Source organism: Cebidichthys violaceus, unplaced genomic scaffold (assembly GCF_023349555.1).
Source record: "Cebidichthys violaceus isolate CVI_PGR_0920_01 unplaced genomic scaffold, fCebVio1.0.p SCAF_19, whole genome shotgun sequence".
Classification (NCBI taxonomy): domain Eukaryota; kingdom Metazoa; phylum Chordata; class Actinopteri; order Perciformes; family Stichaeidae; genus Cebidichthys; species Cebidichthys violaceus.
Genome location: NW_027176361.1, coordinates 1,543,260 through 1,567,904, shown reverse-complemented (window position 1 = coordinate 1,567,904; position 24,645 = coordinate 1,543,260). Strand labels below are relative to the sequence as shown.

Sequence of the window (24,645 nt, the reverse complement as noted above, 5' to 3'; positions counted from 1 at the left end):
TGTTGCAATGCTTCTGGGTGTGAGTGTATTAAAGGCACCCATGTGTCAAAGTGACAGACAGCAGCAGGACTGTGTTTTTGTTGTTTTTGTTGCATGTTGTCAATCAAATGCTCACAGATTTGTGTCACTTAATACTTGAAATTGTGGTCAGCAAATTTTCTTTTCACATTATTGCACAGTGAGGTCAGAGTGCAGGGTCAGCTGCTGATGAGCATCACTAGTAGTGATCTAGAGTCTCGAGGATATTTTAGTAGTTTGAAATGGATTAACTGCTTAGATTTCTGGGTCTTTGTGTTACAATGCAGGAGATGTAAATTTACAATTATCTTTATGTAAGATGAAACTTCAAACATAAAGCATTTTAATCTAGGTATTTCCTATCATTCATTTAATCAACCATGTTTTGGTGGTGGGATGGGAGGAAAACTGGAGCACCCTTTTTATTCCCAAAGTCTCAGGTGTTGGCTTCCATTACTTTCAACGTTTGTGGCTGCATTTGTCAAGATGTTTGTTTTGCTATCATTCAGTGTTTGTTAAGAACTAAGATATTGCTCAACTTCCAGTGAAACTTCACCCAACAATTAAACAAGATAGTGCAAGCCCAAATTTCCAATGAAAAGCTGCAAACTGAAAATCAATGTTATAATCATTGCTAGTATGTTCAAGTGCTATCAATGCCAAGTGAAACTGCCCACACCTAGTCAATTTGTGAAAGAACACAAACAAATGTATTTGTCACCGCCACAGATCCTCTACAATTGGGTAAGGGAAGCATGTGACAACACATGATCCTCGATCGAACAACATAAAAGCAGCCACGGAGATCTTATGAATCACAGCTTTGGAGACGGAGCAAAGTTCTGCGAAGATAGTCGGCCAGCCATCCAAATACGAGGGATCAAACAACCGAGGTGAATGCCATGAAAGAAAAAGCGTTTGCTTTGGAGACAAAGCTGAAGGCTGTTCCTGTTTCTCCTCATTTCACCAAAGACAGAAAAACGACAAGCTTCCGAACTGAGATGGAACCACGTGTGGTGAAATGGAAATTATGTGAGTATGTTGCAGCAATATTGTGATCTCTTTTATCTCGACAAAATATTGTTTAAATAAATCTTTTATAATTCCCAAAATCGTATGCAAATAAAAAAATCTTACCTAAGCTATCGGACAAATTTAAATAGACTTTTGGAGGCTTGAAGGTATCTAGAATTTGATGTGAATTATTTTGTATCATTTATCATTATTCATCTTTAATAATTATTTGAAGATACTGCTATGTAAGTATGGGATTCCAGCCCCTCAGTCGCCACGCCGCTGCCACATCGGGGGCTTTGGGCCACCACCCCGCACACACACACACACACACACACACACACACGTATACATAATAATGACCTATTATTAATATATAAGTTAGTTATTAATTAACTAACTTATTGATTATTTATTCATTTATAATTATCTCTACTAGAATTGTTATTATATTTTTTGTTATTTTTTGTGTTTTTTCCTATATATATATATACGTATATATATATATATATACGTTTATATATACGTGTATATATATATATATATATTAGTGCTGGGTAAGTCGCTATTATCGCGTTATTAATGCTGACAATTATATTATCGTGCGTTAACGCATTTTTTTATTTATTATTAAGCCTACATTTTTTACACAAGAACCGGGCACACACACACACACACACACACACACACACACACACACACACACACACACACAAACACACACATCCACTTATATACATTTTGCTGGATCTCCCCTTCTCACTTTTATACTCTTCAGTCTAAACCTGAATGTTGTTCTCCTCAGTTTGTTTTTTTCCCTGTCTTACTTTGTGTAATTTCTTGAGTCGTATATATGTGTTCATGTAATTGTCTGCACTTGTTTTATACTCAATAAAAAAAGGAAGTTACTGCTATCTGCCAAACCTATAGAGTATTTGGAAAGTTGTTTGAGCAAGAAAATATCTAATACAGCATGTAGATCTTAACCATTGTCCATCACTGGGGATATTTTCAGCTAGTGTGAGTGTTTTTATTTTGGAAGTTGAACCTTAGCTCCTATAATAAGCTCAAAGAAAACTGAAACCAAAATACAGACACTCAAATATGTCCTCATTGCAAACCATTAAAACCACCAACCTAAAATCACATATTCTATTATATTAGGCTATCAGACTGGAGCCGTGGCTTCAGAACTGTAGTTTTTACCATTTTCCACCAGATTGAGCCATTTTCTCATTTTTGTAATATGGGGCAAATACATGCTATTTTCCTGGTTTCAACTGGGGACATTGCTGCAGTATTATGGAGCACTGCAGTGTTTAATGCAATTCCTTGATATCAGTCTTGATCCCATTTATTGCTATATCCCAGAAAGTGGCTGGCATTTTTAATATTATTTTTTTAAATAAACTAATATTTGGTAGTTTTAATCAAAACAGAAGTTGTTTGAAAGAATTAAATCAATGAAAGTATTAATATTTAATTGTATGGCAGTTTTTCAATTTTAGTCCTTTAAGGACATCACATCAACTTCATTCTTAAGTCAAGTTGTCGGGTCTTATAGTGATAATGTATATCAAGGTGGCCCTCAGTAGAAAAGTGACATGAAATAGAGTTAAAGAACACACATTGTGGATTTCATAATGCATAATAAAGATACTTTCTTTTCTTTTTTCTTTATTTATTGAGTAGTTTTATGTGATAAACAAGGAATTTGCTCTGTTTGGTCAAATGCATGAATCAATGAATGTTAAATATCTTTCATAACCGAGTTAAGTGGTGTGTTTTACTCTTGCTATGTTTCCAGTTGCTGTCAGTGTGCTGTTTCTTGCACTATACCCCGGCCATACTGCTGGTATCTGGCTGAAGGAAGAGCTGGCTGACTGTCTGGAGGACAATGACTATGATAAGCTTCTGGACACGGTGAAGACCGGCCTCCCTCACACAAATACATCTCATCATGTGGTTATTGTCGGAGCTGGCATGGCTGGACTGACGGCTGCCAAGCTCCTGCAAGACGCAGGACACCAGGTACATGCAACGGGCTCATACGCTACACACAATGTTATAAACCCACTGCACAACAAAAAGCATTTTCTGTGAAAAAATTTCTGGAGTTCGGGACAGTTAAAGTGCGGGGTCTCTACTCTTAAAACTTGGGTTGGCATCAAGGACACTGCACTTAGTTGGTTTTATTACCTTTTAGATAGAACCCACTTGGTCACCATAGGTGATTACTCATCCTCTACATCTCACATTACCTGTGGTGTACCGCAAAGTTCAATTTTAGGTCCAATTTTATTTTCCATTTACATGCTCCCACCTGGTCAAAGCATCCAACGTCATAATGTCTCTTTTCATTTCTATGCAGACGACACACAGATATACTTTCCCTTGAGACCTGATGACCCAAGAAGCCTAGCTGCTATATTAGACTGTCTTAATGCCACCAAAGCCCCAACTAGTCTTCTTTTTGATGTAACACTGAAAGTCTTACGTGTTAACTAGTGAGTTGCCAAAGCACTGACGTTAACTAGGCAAACATGGATCCAGCCCACTAGGCAACTAGTGACCTACACTTTACTGCACTACCTACATAGTGAGAGACAAAATTGCTCCCTAATTACCTATTGTCTTCAGAATAAAAAAACAAACAATAATCACTATAATAATAATAATAATAATAATAATAATACTCGTTTTGTCACCTACCTGCTTCATGTCCATGTAGACTAGTCAAGGCAAATATGCTGACTAGATAACTAGTTGGTATATTTTGACCGTATGAGTTAAAAAGTGATGTGATACAATTTCACTAGTTAATATGTATAACTCTTTCAGCGTTACACTAGATAACTACTAAGAACAAAACAGACCCCAACATGTTAATTAGAAAGCATGTGTGTCTTGAATAGTTAACTAGTAAGATAATGTGTGTGTGACTAGCTAACTGTTAAGGTCAAAATACCCCAACTAGTGTAACTAGTACACATTTTGGCCCATACTAGTTAGTGAACATTTTTAGCCTAACTAGTGAAATAATTAGGTAAAATAACTAGTTGCAGTTCCTCAGGCCAACATGTTGACAAATGGACTTACTGCAAATACAATGGCAAAATCCTGAGTCCTGATTGGTTGGTATTTTTTATTATAATTTTGAACGAGAGAGTCAAGAGTAAGCAATGCATATTTCTTCCCCAAATCCTCATTAGCATTTTCTGAAACAAGCATGACTATGTTTTGGCTTTCACTAGTTCAACTAGTAAACACTTTAGGCCTTACTAGTTAACTAGTAATATCAAAAGACACTCCAGCTGGTTTGTTTTGGCTTTCACCAGTTCAACTAGAGCTCTAATGGCTTTCCATACGTACACCTAGTTTGTATATCTACTACCTTTGAAACATTTCATGACTGGCTTTACGTGTATTTATCTGTTCAAATTAATCTGTCGTGACAAGGTGACCATAATAGAGGCTAGTGGTCGTGTTGGAGGACGAGTGGAGACCTACAGGAATGAAGAAGAAGGCTGGTATGCTGACCTGGGAGCCATGAGGATCCCAAGTTCTCACCAGTGAGTTTATGTAACTCAAATCAAACATTTACCCCTCCCCCTCTCAGACTGACATGATTGTGTAAAAAGGATGTTAATGAAGCTACCAGCTTTTTATTGGGTTGATTGACAAGGATACCTTCCAGACCTGTATACTACCAAACTATTTAAAATGCTAAAGGGAACAATAAAGTAGAACTTCATAGAATCCAAAGGTCCTGCAATGAATAGTTAAGCTATTGTAACAGTTGTACAATACAATGGTACAAGAATAAAACATTCCTGTTGTGTGCCATAAAGAAGTAAAGAAAGTATGATTTATCAGTTGATACATTTTGTTGTTGAGGTCAGTGGAGACTGACTGTGTTGTCGCTGTTTCAAGAGACCTTACAGTTACAAGCTAACTCTGCTCCTATCACCTCCTCTGTCAAAAGAATTGTCCACTGGTTTGCTGAAAAGCTGGGGGTCAAGCTGAATGAATTCATCATGGATGACCCCAACACCTTTTACTTGGTTAATGGGGTGCTGGAAAAGATGGACACAGTGAAAAAAAACCCTGACGTCCTCAAATACAACGTGTGGCAAAGTGAAAAAGGGACATCAGCCAATGAGCTGCTACAACGAGCTTTGCTGAAAGTACGTAAGACCGAGGAAAGGAAGGAGAGATGGAGGCCAAGGGCCTTGACTGAAAACAACAAACCTGCTGCTTTAGACATTCTGACACATTAAGTGAATTGTTGCACAAGAACGTTGCACAAGTTCACACATCTGATCAGATCTTTGGTTATTAATGCCCTTGCATAGCTTGAAAAGTTATTGTACTTTACCTTCATTTGTTGTCAAACTACATGCACACACTTACATACGCCATCATTCATTACAAACTGTAAATGTGTCTATAAGAACAAATGTTACCAAATTCTCATATGAACAGATGGTAGCATCTAACATTTAGCATCAGGCAAACACCAAAGTAATTAAGGTTAACCCTCTAGTGGCAATAATTCTGTATGAATTTCATGGCAATACATTTTATTTTGGACCAAAATATTGGATTTAGCAGACACAATGGCATTGCTGCATGGCGGCTTCAATTCACATAGTTATTTGGTTTGTGAGCCCCAACCATTGGTTTGTTTTTTGTCTCAGGCTTGGCCATATAGTTGAGTTACACATTCATGTTTCATTATAAACTTTGAAATCAAAGCTCACTTTGTGAATACTCGCATCAGCTCAATAGATGATTCAACTGACTTCATCAATGCAATTGATTTTTTTTCTTTTTCTGTTTTTTGCAGATGAAACATGATGTGAAGGCTCATGGTTGCAGGGCTGCACTGATAAAATACGATCGTTATTCTGTAAAGGTAAAACACAATGTGATGTCATGAAATTCTGTAGAATGAGTGAACTGTGTTGAGTAAATAAATACAGAAAAGTATCTCATATGATGTTATTTAGCCTTCCCCAAGCATTTTTATATATTTAGCTGTGAATGAAAATATGAACTCAAACAATTAGGACTGGTTGAGCTTTCTGTACGGAGAAAGCAAGGGTAACAAGTGGTTGATGAAACGTTCCACCACCTCCAGAAGTGTCCATAAATATATGATTACTAATGTGTAAGATAAGATAAGATAAGATATGATAAGATAAAATAATCCTTTATTAGTCCTGCAGTGAGGACATTTACAGGATTACAGCAGCATAGTGGATAGTGCAAACAAGAGACATAGTAAAAAACAATGTATCAAAACAAGTATCATAAATAAGTAATAAACAGGAAAGGATATTAAAATCCACAATAACTAAAATATAACTAACTAAAAACAAAAAATATGATATGTACAGACAGAATAATTGTTGTATTGCACAGTGTATTTATATTGCACATATTGTCTGTGTTTGGTGGTCTACTGGCAGCACAGCTGGTTGTGCAGCCTGACAGCGGCAGGAAGGAAGGACCTGCGGTACCTCTCCTTCACACACCGTTGGTGAATCAGCCGGTGGCTGAAGGAGCTGCGCAGAGCTGCCAGGGCGTCCCGAATGGGGTGGGAGGTGTTGTTCATCAGGGATGATAGCTTAGCCGTCATCCTCCTGTCTCCCACCACTTCCACTGTGTCCAGTGGACACCCCAGCACACTGCTGGCCTTCTTGATGAGTTTGTTTAGTCTCTTCCAGTAAAAACCTCACTACAGGAAATCATTTAACATACATATTTTTTGACACATTTTAAGCATTTTGTTTTGAGTCCAACTGACTGCATGACATGGAACTTTGTTTATTTCACAGGACTATCTGAGAGAACAAGGATGTCGGAGTCCAGAAGCAGTGAGGATGATTGGAGACTTGCTTAATGAACAGAGCCTCATGTACACTGCAGTGACTGAGATGATCTATGACCAGGCTGACATCAAGGATGATGTGAAGTGAGGACCAACACCCCAACAACTCAATAAAAAAACATATTTATCACAGCAGAGTAAAAATTGTTAAATCCCCTATCAACAATCTTGGAAACTGAAGTTCTTCACTTCTTTGCAGATGACACAGTTTTATATATATATATATATATATATATATATATATATATATGTATGAAATTAATATTTAACCTTATCTGTACATCAGCTGTTAACTTATTTTATGAGAAAACCAGTTGTTTTTTGATTAATTTGAACTAAGACATTGTAATTCCATGGTGTTACATTGGGCATCAAAATAAATTTAGATTTCTTTACCATTTGGTGTTTTCTACAGTTTTTACATGTTTTGACCGTATAAAGTTATTATGGTGAATGTGTTGAGAAACAATCGCTTAATTGCATATCCAACATACACAACATTATATATATATAAACATTAGCATTAATTTGGACTTGTGTTTGTGGCCACCCAACAAACATACATCAGATATTAATCACCTTTGCTCTACTTTGATTTTCACCAATACATCCAGCTCTTTTAAAGCTAAATGCTCCACAGCGTTCACCAGCAAATCGTTAACTTTGTTTGAGCTGGGCAGGAAGTGTAGAAAGGATTAAACAAACCAGGAAAGGAAGACATTATTTTTGGCTGATTTGGATAATGTTAGTTTGTCTTATATTTGTTGTAAGATAAATGGCTTCCAGATCTAAATCAAAGCTTGATTCTGATGTTGGCCGCCTAGAACTAATGTCAATAGACATAAATGACTCCCAGTATTTCAAACAGTTAATCATCTAAATATTGAACTATAAATGTGTTTGCTAAAACACAGCATACAAACATATTGCAAATCTGCAAGTCTCTACTAGAATGCATCCAATAAGAGAATCTATTTGTCTTTTTGTTATTTAGGTACTCAGAAGTGACTGGTGGGTCGGACCTTCTCCCCACAGCTTTTCTTAATTTCCTCCAAGAATCCCCTATTCTCCTCAACTCTAAGGTCAAACGCATCAGTCAGTCAGATAAAGGTGTAACTGTTTCGTATGAGACAGACCAACAGTCCTCTTTGATGAATCTTTCTGCCGAAATTGTTCTGGTAACAACCACAGCCAAAGCAGCCCTTTTCATGGACTTTGATCCAGCTCTCTCCATTAACAAGATGGAGGCCCTGAGGGCAGCCCACTATGACAGCTCCACTAAAATCATCCTCACATTCAGCGAGAGGTTCTGGGAAAAGGACGGCATCCGAGGGGGAAAGAGCATCACTGACGGGCCCTCGCGTTACATCTACTACCCCAGCCACAGTTTCCCAACAAATAAGACCATCGGCGTCCTCCTGGCTTCCTACACCTGGTCTGACGACTCCCTCCTCTTCTTAGGTGCCAGCGATGAAGACCTGAAAGAACTGTCTCTGAGAGATTTGGCAAAGATCCATGGTGAGCATGTCAGGTCTCTCTGCACAGGGGTGGTGGTGAAGAAGTGGAGCATGGATCCTCACAGTTTGGGCGCCTTCGCTCTCTTCACACCCTACCAGCATTTAAAGTATGCTAAAGAGCTCTTCAGAAGTGAAGGCAGGGTGCACTTTGCTGGTGAAGACACAGCCTTCCCTCACGCTTGGATCGAGACAGCTATGAAATCTGCAATCAGGGCTGCTACCAACATTAACAAAGATTCAGCTAAAACTCAGCATGACGAGCTCTAGGGTTTTATCTAGTTTAATAGCAGTAACGAAATGTTTTGGGGTAAATGTTGAGAAACATTACAAAGAAGTGTTGCACTTTTGCTTGGTTTTTGTATCCTTGGGAGTGCGGCTCATCATATTTATCTTAATTCCCACAGCTGACCTCTATAAGGTATTCGGCAATTACAATAACTTTATGTGCTGCAAATGTAAGGATTTTCAAAAGTCATTCAAGACAGGATATAAAGACTGGCAAAACACAGAGACCAATTTCTATTACATAATCTTCAAAAACCAAACCACAACAATCGGTTCCCATCAAGGCATCTTTAATTTCAGTGATTGGATAAAGTAATGATCCATGACAATGAACAGCATTGTTAAATACTAAATACAGAGAAAGAAAGATACAGTGTAAGAAAATAATCCATAATATAACATAACTAAAAGTCAGTTCATATAACAAAGAACAGTCACATTCAATATCGTGAACAGGTTAATTAGTGCTCTCATATAAGTTAGGCTTTATTCACTCTAAATTTATAATTTGTTCTTGAGAATATATTTCTTCGGCCCAAATCTGTATTTGACACTCTAATGACTTATTTCACATTCTTAAATTAGTCAATTCAGATAAACTAGTAGTAGTAGTTTGAGCTCTCGTATGCGTTTATTCGGATATGTCCTCTCAAATTTATGACTTGTTAACTCAAATCATTAGTCTATGCTCATCAGTGACTTAATTCATATTATTATTTTTAATTTGTGCACAGAAATTAGTTAGTGTTATCCTTGTCTTCTCAATACTCTTTTCTGCTGGTTCAATAATTTTGTCCAGCTTCGGTTGCTATTAGTTGGGTGGAAATATACAGTTTAAGTTGGCAGGCAATTGATCTAAATGAGCTAATTCTGTTTAATGTTTTAATTACATAAAATGTACATGTGGATATATGAAAGATTTTAAACAATATTGTTTTGTTTTTGACATATTGTGTATATGTATACATGTATATATACATATATGCATAATAAATGTGTTAAAAATATTTTGGGAGCATGAGTCATTAAACTCAATAGTTGAATTAATTTTGTACACTAGTTAATTTGTGTACAACACTCAATATTGCTAATTTGTCTGCATGAATGAAAATCAAATGTAACCTCTTTGTGTGAGTTGCATCCAACTATTTTGAGGGAAGCTGCTTCAAAACCCAGTAATTCTGAACCACAATGATCACAATGAAAGTGATTTATATGGAAACAATATAACTGTATATGCAGACTATATAACTGGATATACACACAATATTACTGTACAAGCAGATAATAAACCTGTATATGCAGACAATATACATTTTCTATTTCCTTTACTTTATCCAATGATATCAAATGTAAAGCTCAGTTGTTGTCTTTATTCGTTGCTTTAACAGCAACAGAGCAGCTTTCCTTCTCTGTGTAGAAACAGCATAGGTAAAACCAAACTGCTGGGCAGAATAAACCAGTTTGCAGATACCAGCACCAAACACCTGTCACTGGAGTTCAGCAGCTGTGAGTTGTCTAGAGCAACACAAACAAGAAACCCTGCCAACCACAACCACAGAACTGCCATTATAGCATTGATTGTATGGAAAGCTCTCTGCTTTGATTGATCAACTCGCCCTCTTTCCCCGCCCACTTCCCCTGGCCCTGGACGAATCAGAACACAGAGAACACAAAGGCTGCAGAAAGTTATGACAATTAAAGAGAAGACCAATGAGCAGAAAAATGGGATGATGGGAAGATCAGGAATAAACAGAACTGTTAAACCACCCCATCCAAAGCACAGCAGCCAAACGCATACAAGGCTGATATGTCGTATCTTGACCCCACCTGACTGTCTCAGCCCCAGATAGGTGACGGGATGAACAACAGCCAAGTATCGTTCCACGCAGGTCAGGGTGTGAAAGCACAGCTGTCCTGGTAAAACCATAGAAGACAGATAAATCCCCACTATGGTCACCTGTGGGAGACCAGTATGGATGCCACAAAAGGTGAATGCAATCCCAAAGGCATACATCAGCTCCATAGCAGCCATGTGGAAGGTGAAGATGTCAGAGTGCCTCGTCGTTGCAAAGGAGCGCTGCCGCCGCCATTGTTGGTAACCCAGGTAGAGGATGAGGATGGAGAGGGGGACGAAGAGCAATATCCTAGTGATGTTGAAGGCAATGGAGATGAAAGCTACAGTTTCCATGTTGAAGCAGTGGGAAGAGTTGACTGACATATTGATTCGTATGATGTTGCTTTGATGAAGAAAAGAGAGAAAGAAAGTGAGAGACTAATTAATTAAGACAATGAGACAACAATCACCTTCATTTCAAAGTGATTTAAAACATTTATTGTGCAGTTATTTTGTATATGAAGCAGCATATATATTTTCCATATTATAGTCCAACAACTACTAATGTCCCTAATGACATTAATTTTAGGCGTTGTCTGTAAATGTATAACAGCATTGCTCAGTGTTTCTCAGTGTGAGGAAAATTAAGTTACGGTACAACTTGAATGAATTTCTATGAAGCCATTGTTGCTAAATAAAAACAGATGAAATATTAGGAATGACAAAAATAAAATTAACCATAATAAGTACAAATTATGAGATCCTGACTCAAAATGTTGTAGTTTTGGGAAAAAAATGTTGGCTTACTATCTTATAATTTTGACTTAAATGTCAAGTCTTGGACTTATTCAATTTAATTCATCAAATGTGTTTATTCTTTCATCGGTAGTAAGTTTTCACTTTTTACTTTTTGTACCAGACATGAGCTTCCGTAAAATTTTGCTAACCTTGATGAGTAATTACACACATTTTTTTAAAGAAAATATCTTATTAAACTCAGTTCCTTCTTCATATTCATTTTTCATAAAAATCAAATTGTATATTCATATTAGATATTACAGAGTTTAAAATGAAAATGAACGTGACGCAGGCATTGAATACTATCAACTGAAAATCGTTGTGTATTAAAGGACACCCACCTCGTCAGCTGTGTTTGTTTCTGATCCACACGTCCAAACCCTCTGACTGCTGTTCTTTAAAACTTTACATATATCAATCCATCTGTGTGGGAGTGTCTTAATGGCAACCGTGTGTGAAAGTGACAGACAGAAGCAAAACTGAGTGTTTTGCATGTTGATGTCATTCTAAAGTAAATTGTTTCAAGCAAATTTTCCCTGCACATTATTGTTCTACAGTGAGGTCAGGGCCAGCTGCTGATGAGCATCACTGGTAGTGATCTAGTGTCTCGAGGATATTAAATTAGTTTGAAATGCAATACCTGGTTAGATTTATCGGTTTTTGTTTTAGGATTTGTCTTAATGCAGGAAATGTAAATTCACATTTGGAAACAGAAACAGTTGGCGTAGTTGTGGACCAACTGACCAACCAATAAGCGTCATTGCCATCCGTCACGCCTGAGAGCCACAACACATTTATTGCTAAGATGATTGAACTAAAAATAGGTTTGATAGATTACTCAGAGTACCTGGTACTAGGGTGCAATTATGCATAACAGGCTAAAGGAAATATCCCAAGTGGTGCAAACTGCATCAAAAGTAAAAATGCTTGTAATTGGACTATCTATGCTACACTGTAAAGTCAAACTGAAATCACAGTCATCCCTTTTTGTGATCAAAAATAATGTCAACGTGTTTTTTTGTTTCCCCAATTCCCTTAAAATGAGCTACTCTTCAATAATAAAACATGAATAACTAAACCCACAATAAGACGATAACAAAACTCCCATCTTACCAAAAGTATTGGTTCCTGATCTTCCTTCTCCTGTGTCTTCAAAGTAATTGACTGCTGTGTTGAGGTGTGCAGTCCATACATACGTATATATATATATATATATATATATATATATATATAGTGTGTGTGTGTGTGTGTGCGCACAGACATTCAAATCTATGTAGTGTTTGTATATGTAAAGTGTATTTGGCGGCAGGACGGCATGTTCTCTTATTAATCATCAATAAACAGACACGTCCATAGTCACTTTGTCATTTTTATTGTTATTTTGCACAAACAAGCAAATTATTCTCTGACGGTGTTCACTGCGCTGTGCAGATTTCATGCAAAAGTGAGGTAGACCTTCATATACTGCACACCTGTTTGCATTGATTTTTCACTAAACTGCTCCCTGTAGACACAGCCTGCATGACAGTTCATTTGAATGAACTCCTAGTTCGCAGGTCATTTGAATCCAGTCAAACGTGGTGGACTGAAGCATAACTATTGATATGGAATTGTAAAAAACAAACTCAGTCCAAGAGAATGCTTAATTGACTTGAAATTGACTCAATTATTTATTTGTATACTTTTTTTAACTGAATAGCAGCCAGTCAGTGAGTTAGGACTATCAGAAACACTATCGACAAGTTGAGTGTTCTTTAATCACTCACACAAAAGAAAAACACAAGCTGTCATATTGCAGACATTTTTGTGTTATAGTTAAATGGTCTTCAATGACATCTCTCCAAGTGCTCTAGAGGGTCGACACAGAATCAATGAATGTACAATCTGATGCAATAAACATGGATCTTATCATTTCAAAATAGGATCCAGAAAGTGTCATTTGGGTGTTGAGTATTGCATTCTTGATTTGTTTTTTTTGTTATGAGAAGTTGCAGGTTGGTTTAGACACTTTGGTCATTTTCAAAAAGAACAAAATACAAATAAAACCGATACATTGCAATGGCTTATCAATCAAAAATTGTCAATTTGCTTTCATTTAAGCAGGTTGTGGGTGTTTGGATGTGTTTGGCTGCTTAGCTTTGGTCTGATTATATAGTATATTGTATAATATTTAATTGTGTATTGAGTGGTTGCGAGGGTGTTAATCGGTGACACCTGTTTTGAGTGATGCCATGTTTGTTGTTAGGTAGTGGCTGAGGCTTTCAGTGTGGTTTCTAAAGAACTTCTAGGAATTTTTGAGGTATTTTTCTGGGGTGTATTTGCTAGATCGTACACTAAGCACTCAATGGTTGAATATTAAATAGATACTCTATGGTTGTAGTAGTCCAACACTAATAGTGGACTGCGAAGGTGACCCTTGTGCAGACACAGACTGCTTTTAAAGTTGTATACAGCCATCGCTGAGAATATACAAATTATTCAAAATCATGGGTTACAACTGTCGGCTATTTAAATATCTGAACAACAAAAGCATAAACAAAAATGTAATTGAATTCTCAAATCAAAGTTAGTAATATACCATATTAGTGGAAGACGTCACTCAATCTTTGTCTCTCACGCACATGTATATCTTTCTAAACTTGTACACAATGCATTCCCTAGCCCTTAACAATAACCATCACATCTAAATGCCTAACCCCAATGCTAAACCTAACCTGAACCTAATTCTAAGCTTAACCTTAAAAACAAGTCTTAGCCTTCAAACAAACCTATTCAGTGGTGAGGACTGGCCAAAATGTCCTCACAATACAAGTGTTTTAACCTGGTCCCCACAAAGATAGCAAAACAAGCCAGCAAACACATAGCAAACAGGCTGCATCATGGCTGGATGCCACCATTAGATTTAAATACACACCTCCGTGTCTATAGGCCATCTCAATGCTGTCAAATATTAATCTTGATGATTAATTGATGGTTTGTTAATGTTTTAATTGTATATATTACTATTTGAGTCTGTCTACAACAGCAGCAGCAGCTGTAGATGAGCTAACACTGTGAGGCAAGTGATAAGACCATGGACATGAGCAATCCTCACAATTATTTAAAGACAAAGAAAAAGGAAAGAGACAACACATTGAGATCAGAATTTGCACAAAACCAAACCACAACAAATGGCTGCCATTAAGGAATCAATGCTTTATTTTAGTGGTGAGTGTGGTGAGTATTTAAGAGACGGTCCATAACAGTGAACAGACATGACAGATAGTAAATACAGAAAGAGAGAAGTAGCAGGCAACTGACACTGCAAGAAATCGGTTACTTTAAGAGCTGTGTTCCAAAACACTGCATATCCATTTGAGGAAAAAAACTAAATTGATGAGCAATGTTGTTGATCTAACGGTGTAAACCGACATTGATACACACCCAAGCCATGTGTGTGAATATTTATAACGACAAATGTAATATTTTCCTGTTGTGTTGACTAAGGAATTTCTTTTTTCTAATTTGAAAATGTACGTAGTTCCTTCAAATGGATGTGTAGTCTACAAATGAGCTATTTGTTTGAAATGGTTCTATCTTGTACTTGATGCTCGCAATAAATTTAAAATCAAGATTACTGAGAAGGCAATTCCATCATATCAACTTTGAAACAACATTCATATTACTGACGTTAAGGCTGAATCTCCAGCAAACAAGGCCCGGATCACTTTAAGGAACACAACCTGATGTTGTTGAAACAATCAATAGAGCCAACAAATCCAAAAATCTGAGCAAAATTGAAGATTTAGCAGCACTATTTGATGCTTTAACAAAGTCAGAGAATGTACTTTTAACAGACTGACAATCGGCACAATAAGGGAAACGACATGAACTCCTTTTTGGGACTCTGACAGCTTTCATTTTGATTTATTATTTTTTATTGAACATGCACTTATCATACTGTTTTTGTCTTGGCTATCTGTAAAAGAGAAGATTGCTAGCGTTCAGCATTGAAACCAATCGCTACAAACAGCCAAGAAATACCCAGTTAGCGATTAACTGCAGTAGTTGCACCCTGTGTTACAAAATAGACAGTATTAGCTTTTCAAAATAAACCTCCTTACTTGGATAGCTCAATGTTTACAGGTTTGGTCATTTTCCATTGGTTTTGATCAGAAATGCAATGCTAACAAGCTGTTTTTTCTAACTGGCTAGCTTGATTATTTTCCCTCCACAGCATTACGACTTTCAGTTGACAAAAAAAAAATGACTAAACAAAACTTGAAATGTAGATTTGTCCACTCACAACAGTCAGTATAAAAGGTATCAAATACCAACAATCATATTTTGATTCAAAGTGACAAAATGTACAAAAAGAAGAAATATAATGGGCACTTAAGAACTTCAATGCACACGGTGGAACACAATCAAATGGCAAGTTACAAAGATTAAAATGAAAATAAAATAAATAAATGAAATAGATAACTAAATAAATAAATAAATAGAAGTAATAACTTACATGAGGTTTACTATTTTATCAAGTGTGAACTTGATAGGACAACACAAGCATCTGTTAGCTAAAGATGTTTTGTAACAATGTACGTTTAATCTAACTGAATGCTGATGTGAGTAACTTAAATGTTTTCTTTGCCTATTAAAATGCGTTGTATTACTATTATTACTATCGGGAAGCACTTTCTAAAAGTACTTTTTAAATCTTTTGCAATGTCGCATTTCTCTTTCGTCCTTCACTGCACTTAACATTACTGTTAATCTTCTTAGGTGTGTGTGAACTGTTTTGTAAAATGGCAGCTTTAGAGTTGAAATCTGTACTGGTAAGTTTGATGTCAACAATCGCATTACACAGAGGCATGCTTGTTTCATGAGTGATGGCAGAACGAGTGGAATCGTACAAGCACTTTTCGGAATTCTCAAAACATTCTAGAATCCTTGGCAATGTTGAAAAATGAATGAAAACATTCTAGAATTTTGTCCCCCGGCCTCACGAGCAGAAACAAGTGTGTGAAATTGTTACTGGTTCCAAGATTTTACATGATATTATTAAAGGTATTCTCACAAATATATAGGATAGATTTATAGACCTTTTTTTCCCTCCTTGCAACAGATTTCTCAGGAAAAATATATGAACACTCAAACCGAGCATAGATAAGATGATGCTGCTTGTCAATGTCAATCGACCAATTTAAACAACCATCCAGACAATCAGAGTCAGAGTCAAGCAATCATCTAATGTTGAATCTATTGCCTAAGACTTAAAGTATACTAGCATATAGCAAGAAAGTAAATAAACATTCCTTATTCAGACAATGGACAAACAATGGACAGCATGCTAAAAGTGGCCCATGTCTTAGTCTAATAATATTTTGAGTTAATCTTTACTCAACAATGTAGTCAATATCAATTTAACTCGCCGAGGATCCCTTTCTTGAGCAGTTTGTTGGAGCATATTTACAGATTTACACGTTCACACAGATTCACTGCTGGGAGTTTCCCAGTACAACTGCAGTCCTCTACTGCTGGGCCAGTTTAAAGTTAAATGCTTTGCTTAAGGGCACAAATTTAATATTGTGGTTAAAAAGCAATACAGGAAGTCTGTGGTAATGACCTGGAGTAAGAAATGATGTCAAACTAAGACGTAGACCTCTTTTAGCTCACTGGCCATTATTTTTTCTGTTACATACAACATGAGAAGGCAGAACATTACAAAACTTTTATCTTCCATTCAATTCTCTCCAAAACATCAGCCTTTATTCATACACTCATGTATTGTATACTTCTTAAATGCCTTTATCCATCATTCACTCCATTGTGGGATTGGGAAGCAGTGGTTTCCGAAGACGTTTTTGTCATATCCTTATGCAACCTTTATTTGCTCTTCCTTCCTTTAAAGCCTTTTTTTTTGCATCCGCTGTTTTCAAATAATGCCAAGCTGGGAGAAAGAGGGACTTCTAGAGTTTGAGATCAAGCATTAGTCGTTGCATAACTGTTCTCACTCTGGCCTTGCATCACTCCTTGGTCACATTTTGCGATATTTCTCAAATTTGCATGAGGTCCAGCGAACTCTGGAATCCACCATCGTTCTATTGTCCCTCATCTGCTAATGTTCTTGTCCTTCTTTAGACTTTAATGGGATATAGTTTGAAGAACAATCTATGTCCCACCATTCTTTGTCATCCCGTTTCATTTGTTGATGATTACTATGATTATCCAAAAGTTGTCAAAACTAGATTGCAGTTTCATTGTGGTCTAATGATGTAATTATGGCTATTCCTTCTTCTTTGCTTCCCCCTCTTTCCTCTCCATCCCTCCTTCCATCGTTGAAAGTAGAGGTTCATGCAATAATTCCTAGAATTTGACATCGTGCACCATATCTCTCTACTCCAACAACCGCTCCCTCCATCTTTCTTCCCTTCTTCCTCTCCATTTCTCCGTCCAAGCCTCCATCATTGCAGGTAGCGGTAGACTTTGAAGCAGTGGTTGCCAGAGTCAGCCACTACCACATGTCCATCAGAGGTCAGAGCCAGACCTTGGGGTCCGTACAGAGGGTCCGCTGACGTGTTGATGTAGGAGAGGAAGGAGCCACTGCCGTCAAACACCTGGAAGTGTTTCAATGAAGAGAGAACATGTGTTCTTAGTATTGCAAACACTTCTAACACTCCCTGGAAGGGGCTTTTTGTAATCACAAGCTAGTTGTACCTGTATTCTACTGTTGCCCCAGTCAGCTACGATGATGTTCCCATTTACGTCCACAGCTACACCAGTGGGAGCGTTGAACTGGCCGTTCCCCTCACCGTTGGAGCCAAATTTCAACACCAGTTCTCCCTCAAGGGTAAAAACCTGTCCGGGACAAAGAAAGAGTAATATATCATGATTCCACGGTGTCCTGTTGAAGTGTCCTTGAGCCACAAATTAGATATCTACCTGTTCACCTGGATAACACACAACTAAAGGGATCATCTCATTCTAAACAGGTCAAGGGAAAATGTATTCAGTCAACACGGCCTTACCTTGACAGAGTGGTTATGGAAGTCAGTCACGATGACCTCATTGTTATTGTTCACTGCTGCAAAGTGTGGACCTTCAGGACAGCAGGAAAGAAACAACAGAAACAGGTTGTGCTTTCAGTGCTTCTGCTAACACTTCCACTACTTTCAGTGCTTACACTTCAACTTCTTTAAGTACCTTCAATTTGAACTGTACAACAATTAGTTTTTAGTGCAAGGACACATACATTTATTTGTTTATTATCAGCTTTTGCTACTAAAGAATTATTTAGTTTTTTGGAACAAACCCATATTATAAATATACTGGTCTTAGTCAAATTATAAAGTAACTGCATGTGATGGTAACCTTAGTAGTATGTCTGATTTAAATGAATTGTAAGATTATAATTTAGTCCATAAAGCATCACACACTAGCATGGTCTGTCTCTTGGAACAAACACTACCTGCAAATTGTTTGTCACCGTTGCCTCGACTACCAAACTTGGTGATGAGCTTGCCGGTCAGCTGGAAGATGAAGACAGTGCACGCCTTGTTGTCAACCACGATCACATGACCGTTCTGGTCCACGGATACGCCCTTTGGCCCCATGAGTCTACCAGAGCCAAGCTTCGCCTGATGGATGCCAAATATGAACAATGACGAGGAAGAACCATTCATAAAAACACAAGACATGTGTTTCTATGCATCAGAAAATCTTCCCAGCATTAAATTGTCCTCGAAAGTTAAAATATGTTTTATATTTCTATACTGATGCTCAATGAACTGTTACAAAGAATGAAGAATCATTTAAACTTACATTAACGCTTCATCCCTTCAAAGCTCAAAGCCACATCGGTGTACCTACCTTGTACTTGCCCTCGCTGGTGAAGATGCTGACCCACTTGTTGTCATAGTCAGCGATGATGATGTCCCCGCTGGGATGCACGGCCACGCCCGTGGGACGCTGCAGTTGTCCTGGTGAACGCCCTCGCACGCCAAAACGACTCTTGAATTCCCCCTCGTTTGAGAAAATCTGAAGTGGGCAGACACTTGTGAGGACATAAGTCGGAACCCTCCAACAGCCATTTGGAGAAGTGAAGACCGGGCGAAATGTGCTTTACCTGGACACACTGATTGTTGCTGTCAGCTATCAGTATCCTGCCACTGGAGGAGGCTGCCACACCCTGAAGGTTGGTGAACTCTCCTTTGTTCCTCCCCTTCGTTCCTGGAGAGAGTAGCATCAAACACATGCGAATCCAAAACTGACAATAGGGCAGCCTGCCGTAAACTAAAATTCCAAGCTTAAAAATGTCAAATTATGAACGTCATAGCGTTAATAAAAGCTTGAGTTTCCAAAGCTGTAATGTCGCACCAATCCGGAAGATGAGGTCGTCCTCGATGGGGTTCTGGGTCTTGCGTCGTGGGGTTCCCAAGGCGCTGCTGGCCCTCTTGGAGCCCTTTTTCTTCTGGCCGGGGGACTTCCCTCGTCTCTTTGCCCCCTCTGAGGAGCCCGTGGACGGGGTGGCGTAGGCTGCTGAGTTGGTTGCTGTGGTGGTGGAGGGGGACACCTGGAGATGGTAGTATGAATTATCGTGTGTTTAGTTCATGTGCATGTTAACTTGATAAACCTTTCCCAAGCTTGGCATAAAACCTTGTAAGCTTGAAGAGACTCTGAACACTTTAAACCTTTGCAAACATTTGTGTGAAGTTTGTTTAAGTCCTCTGGTTTGCATGAAATCAAAGTATGCACCCTTATCACTGCAATTATCGCATCTTGCCTTTCTTTTACACTGCAGTCTTCTCACCCTGCCAAAGTTGGACGAAACTTTGTATGAACTAGTTTGCTTCAAGCCTTCCTTGGACTTAACTGTATATCTCATCGAGTATGACAGGTCATTGGTTCTCCAAGTGTTGTTGGATAATGAAGACAAAGCTACCCACATACACCCTCCACCCACCTCTACTTCTGCCTCTAAGAGCCTGTTGATAGTCAGTTTGAAGGGGCTTCCTTTGATGTGTTGATCGTACAGACGGAGAGCCAGCGAGAAGTCGCCCTCCTTCGGAACCGTGTACACAAACTCATAAGTCCCATTCTTGTGGTCCACTATTTCACCGTCCACTATGCTTCCATCTGGGGTGAAGACCTGGTTTAACACATGAGTAACATTCTGTTATTTCCTGTTGAAGCGTTCACAGAATCGCGCTACATTTAGGTTGGTCATAAAAAAAACAACCTCAGCTGACAGGATGGCGTTGCCGCTCTTGCAGGCTCCCCCTGACTTGTCTCTTGTCACTATGGTAACTGAGGCAGGATGTCCCACAATGCACTGCTCCAGGCCAGCACCCATGGCTTCGCTCTGGCTCGCCACCGCACTGAGGGAGAGGAGGAAAATCGAGGACGGTCAATTGGTGTCAAATGCAAAAATAAATGCTTTTATAGCCTGAATATTTTGTGTCTCGCCTGGTTGTGACGATGGTCCCCAGGTTGTGTATCGACTTCCTCAGCCCGTCGGTCTCCAGCAGCAGATCCAGCTGGTCGTTCTCCTCCGGCTGACACGGCAGGCCGAGTCCGGCCAGCTCCCCCAGCCTCCCCTGCAGCTCCTGCTCCGCCTGCAGACTCGCCGCACACGCCTCCCCAGCCAGGGCCTCCTCCGTCTGGGTACAGGAGGCCGTGATATCCCCATCTCCGCGGACGAGGCTGTCCACTTGAGCCTGGAGGACCTGGAGACAGATGACAGATTTTTTTATTTTTTTTTATTTCGTGGACTAGCCCCGTGGCAGGAGAGGCTGTGCTTCTATAAACATAAAATATGAAGAGCGCTCACAACCCGGATCACCTTCTGTTTGAGTCCGTATGTGACCTCCAGCTCCATCAGCAGAACGCTCTTCCGGACGTCCAGCTGCTTGTGCAGATCCTCGAAGCTCGACTGGATGTCCTCTTCGATGGAGGCTCTCTGGTTGGTCAGCTGTTGGAGGATCTCCTTAACGAAAGACAGGGCGTCTGAAATCTGAGGGAGTCTGCCGGGATAAATATAGAAAGAAAAGGGGGATTGTCACTCCTGCCATTGTGTCCTTTCCCTGCCTGTCCACCAGATGTCAGCTTCTCCTCTTCACTTCACGAGCCTGTCTCATTAGTTATTTATGCCTTTATATTCCTTGTGTGGTGTGAAGCGGTTGAATGTACAATTACTCGTACAATTTGAGGTATTTGTACTTTACTTGAGTATTTCCATTGCATGCTACGTTATGCTTCTACTCTGCAACATCTCGTAGGGAGATACTGTACTTTTATTGCACAGCTTTAGGTACTTTATACATTGAGATTTTTGATCAGTATTTCAAATGTGATGCGTTGGTTTAGTTGAAACTACCTGACAACACATAGTAGTAGTTCAAATTACCTTATTTTGTGTCCTTCAACAGCTAAAACATTAAAATGCTGCTCAGACTTTATTCAACTACTTTACAACTGACTTTAATAGAAGTTTTGTTTGATCAAAGGTTCCTATATTTACCAATTAAACACAAACTTAACTACTGAGGATAGTGACATTACAGTTATTATAAATTGGATACATAAGTGTCAGCCAAGCCAAAGGGTCTCTTTAACATTAACATTACCAGTATGACTGAGTCTAAACGACGTGTTTTAACCACATTCACTGAGTCGTCCACCTGTTCTGGACGCCCCCCAGCCTCTCCTGCAGGCTGCTGCGGTGCTGCTCCAGGGCCTGGCTGAGGGGCACCTTCGGGTGCTCCTCGTGGTCCGGCACACAGTCCTCACACAGCGCACACTCGCAGGCCGAACAGAACAGCTCTGCCACCTGCAGGGGAAACGGTGAGCATGGACAAAAAGACGGAGGTACAGTTACAGGGAGATTTAGTTAAAAGGCAGCAAAGTAAAGTTAAGTTCACTACACTGAGTGCTCGGGTCACACTGATGATTATTTGTCTACCTGTGATTTTTTTCTCTAACTTCTGCATCCTTGCATGTCATGTGTAGGTCAGTTATCTGTCAGTCGTGAGTGAAACAAAACAGAAATAGAAGTGGGGTTTGTAGCAAAGATTTTGCAGCACCAGTCAGGTGCTGGAAGGTGGATTTTGTTAATGTTTGAATAGGATATTGTATCCCAAGTGGGAAGAGTGAAGTCAGAAATGGACGAAATAACGCACAAATATGGCCTTGAAGAGGTTGGGTTTGGGTCCCAGCCTGGTTCAGTTTTAGTCCTGTGCAGAACCCAAACTTGTGGGCAAACGTCAGGGAATAATATTGTGTCTAATATTGTGCTCAAGTTGTCTGTGTGACAGATAGATCTGTGGGTGTAACAGCAGCACTTGAGTTGTTTACAGCCGATATAATGTTATATCCCAGAATCTGCACATGGCATGCACATGTCGTCACCAGACAGAAAGAGGTCTCTTCTGAGGGAATAGCGAGCCCGTTGAGTGTTGCATCCCTTACCTTCCCCGCATGCTGCGGGCAGGCGTTTTTGCCGGGCGGAGCCTCCAGGACGGTGCACTCCTCACTGCTGCTATCTGGAGAGTGTTGGTGGGCCTCCATCTGCGGGTGGCAGCCTGGCGGGGGTGAACCTCCGAACACACCCCTTATCCCACGCTGCAGCCAGGGGAAAGGGGCCGGACGCTCAGATACAAGGTTCTCCTTCTGTTTATGGCGTTTGCTTTTGGAAACCCGCTGGTCTCACACTTTATTCCATCGTGCATGCGAGAGGAAGCATTCAAATTAACTCCTTATAATCTGGGCGCATGTTGGATTTTAGGAGAGGCATGACTTTTGCTGCCAAAGTTAGATTATCTCAGCGAAGAAGACGGGCGATGTTCATGTTTCCACACAGAAGAGTTCCAGGAAACCAGTCATTTTAGTGCACAATCATCCACTTTTTGTCCGAGCTTGATCTCTCTGCTGCAAAGAGGAAAAAAGCACTAAACCTTCATTTGAGCATCCCGTCAGTGATTATTCCATTACATTCCATGTAAAACGTCCTCCTGCCTTCATGTGCTGTCTTTTCCCAGAACAATAAAAAAAAAGTCTCTTGAAACACCAAAAAGCAGGAAGAATTATAGTGTGGCAGAAATCTTCTAATCCTCTTTAGGTCTCATTCAGGGGAAAAGCAGCAGGTTTAATTCACAGAGGGGTTCAAACGGAGGACAGCCTGGGGAGAAAAGAGGAGGGATGAGGATTAAAAACATGGATGGACACTTTGGCTCTTAACTCTGTGCACTGAGAACGTTCCTACCATGTGCTGTGATCAGTTTTAGGATAAGTATTTGTCACCCTTTCATAGACAACGTACGGCCCCCGGGGTTCAGTACTGAGGGCTGAGCCCCTGAGGCCACCGTAGATCTCCACGCGCTTGGCGTACGGGAAAAGTTTCAGTTGGTTGCAATCTGCAACCTCGCCACTAGATGCCGCCAGATCCTACACACTGGCCCTTTAAGAAATACACATAAAGAATACGGGTTTCAGACTCGCATAAAAGTTAAAATATTTGGATATTATTAAGATATGGAGCAGGAACTCATCACACAGTGTCAGCTGTCATATAGAATTATGGAATAAACACACACATATTCCCAGTCTGTCTTCCCCTCTAATGTTCGTGTGTTCCTTCCAGGTGGTGCCTCAGACCCTGTTAGGGTCTCAAGTCTCTCAGACAAAGGAAGGCCGCATGTCTCCCACTCCCACAAAATAACCAGCTGGTTCGAGTTCAAATCAAATCAAAAGATATTTAATAAGTACAGAAGCAAAACAGTTACAAACCGAATACACTATTAATAACAAAACAAACATATTCATTTCATGAAAGTGAGGCCCCGTCCGGGCCACGAGACAGACTCTATCAGAGGTCTGAAGATGGTCCAGGATTCAGTCCTCTTGTCCCTCCAAAGTCTCTGATAAGTTCTCACCTCACAACCATCGATCAGCTCAATGATTGGCTGAAATCTGATAAGCTCCCCCCCCTGGCCTATGACCCATTGTTCTGGACAGACACCTCACCCATCCAGCACGTATCCTTCCCCCGCTGCTGACACATTCCTCAAACCCCCCCTCACAGACACTCAATATACATACAATTCCTCACAATTCCCCTAATTAACCCCCAGATGGTACGCTCCGTAAGTGAGGAATGTGTGCAGCAGGTCCAGGGAAAACAGATGGTACGATCCACAGACAGGGGGGGGGGGGGGACCAACAGCTGGAAGTGAGCGACGAGGGAGACACTGATGAAGAGCTTCTAGGAGGAGCAGCAATGTAGGTCACGTAAAATGTCTTCAAAG

The 24,645-nt window shown here is 39.6% G+C and overlaps 2 protein-coding genes across 2 annotated transcripts; one reads left to right on the top strand and one right to left on the bottom strand.

Annotated features, from left to right (window-relative positions):
- Positions 1-917: 917 nt before the first annotated feature.
- LOC137874860 (L-amino-acid oxidase-like) lies at positions 918-8,737 on the top strand. Its single transcript, XM_068713826.1, has 7 exons — positions 918-1,050; positions 2,840-3,063; positions 4,492-4,604; positions 5,018-5,219; positions 5,882-5,950; positions 6,876-7,012; positions 7,923-8,737. Exons 1-7 carry the CDS (start codon positions 921-923, stop codon positions 8,710-8,712), a joined length of 1,665 nt encoding a protein of 554 aa, XP_068569927.1. The 5' UTR covers positions 918-920; the 3' UTR covers positions 8,713-8,737.
- Positions 8,738-14,529: 5,792 nt separating this feature from the next.
- trim2b (tripartite motif containing 2b) lies at positions 14,530-23,889 on the bottom strand. The gene is made up of 14 exons (XM_068713135.1): positions 23,604-23,889; positions 22,811-23,519; positions 22,024-22,172; positions 21,186-21,366; positions 20,810-21,069; positions 20,583-20,721; positions 20,307-20,492; positions 19,721-19,916; positions 19,470-19,573; positions 19,214-19,381; positions 18,813-18,981; positions 18,373-18,443; positions 18,062-18,202; positions 14,530-17,961 (listed from the first exon to the last, which is right to left on the bottom strand). The coding sequence occupies exons 2-14, from the start codon at positions 22,907-22,909 to the stop codon at positions 17,809-17,811; spliced, it is 2,016 nt and encodes a 671-aa protein (XP_068569236.1). The 5' UTR covers positions 22,910-23,519; positions 23,604-23,889; the 3' UTR covers positions 14,530-17,808.
- Between the last annotated feature and the right edge of the window lie 756 nt (positions 23,890-24,645).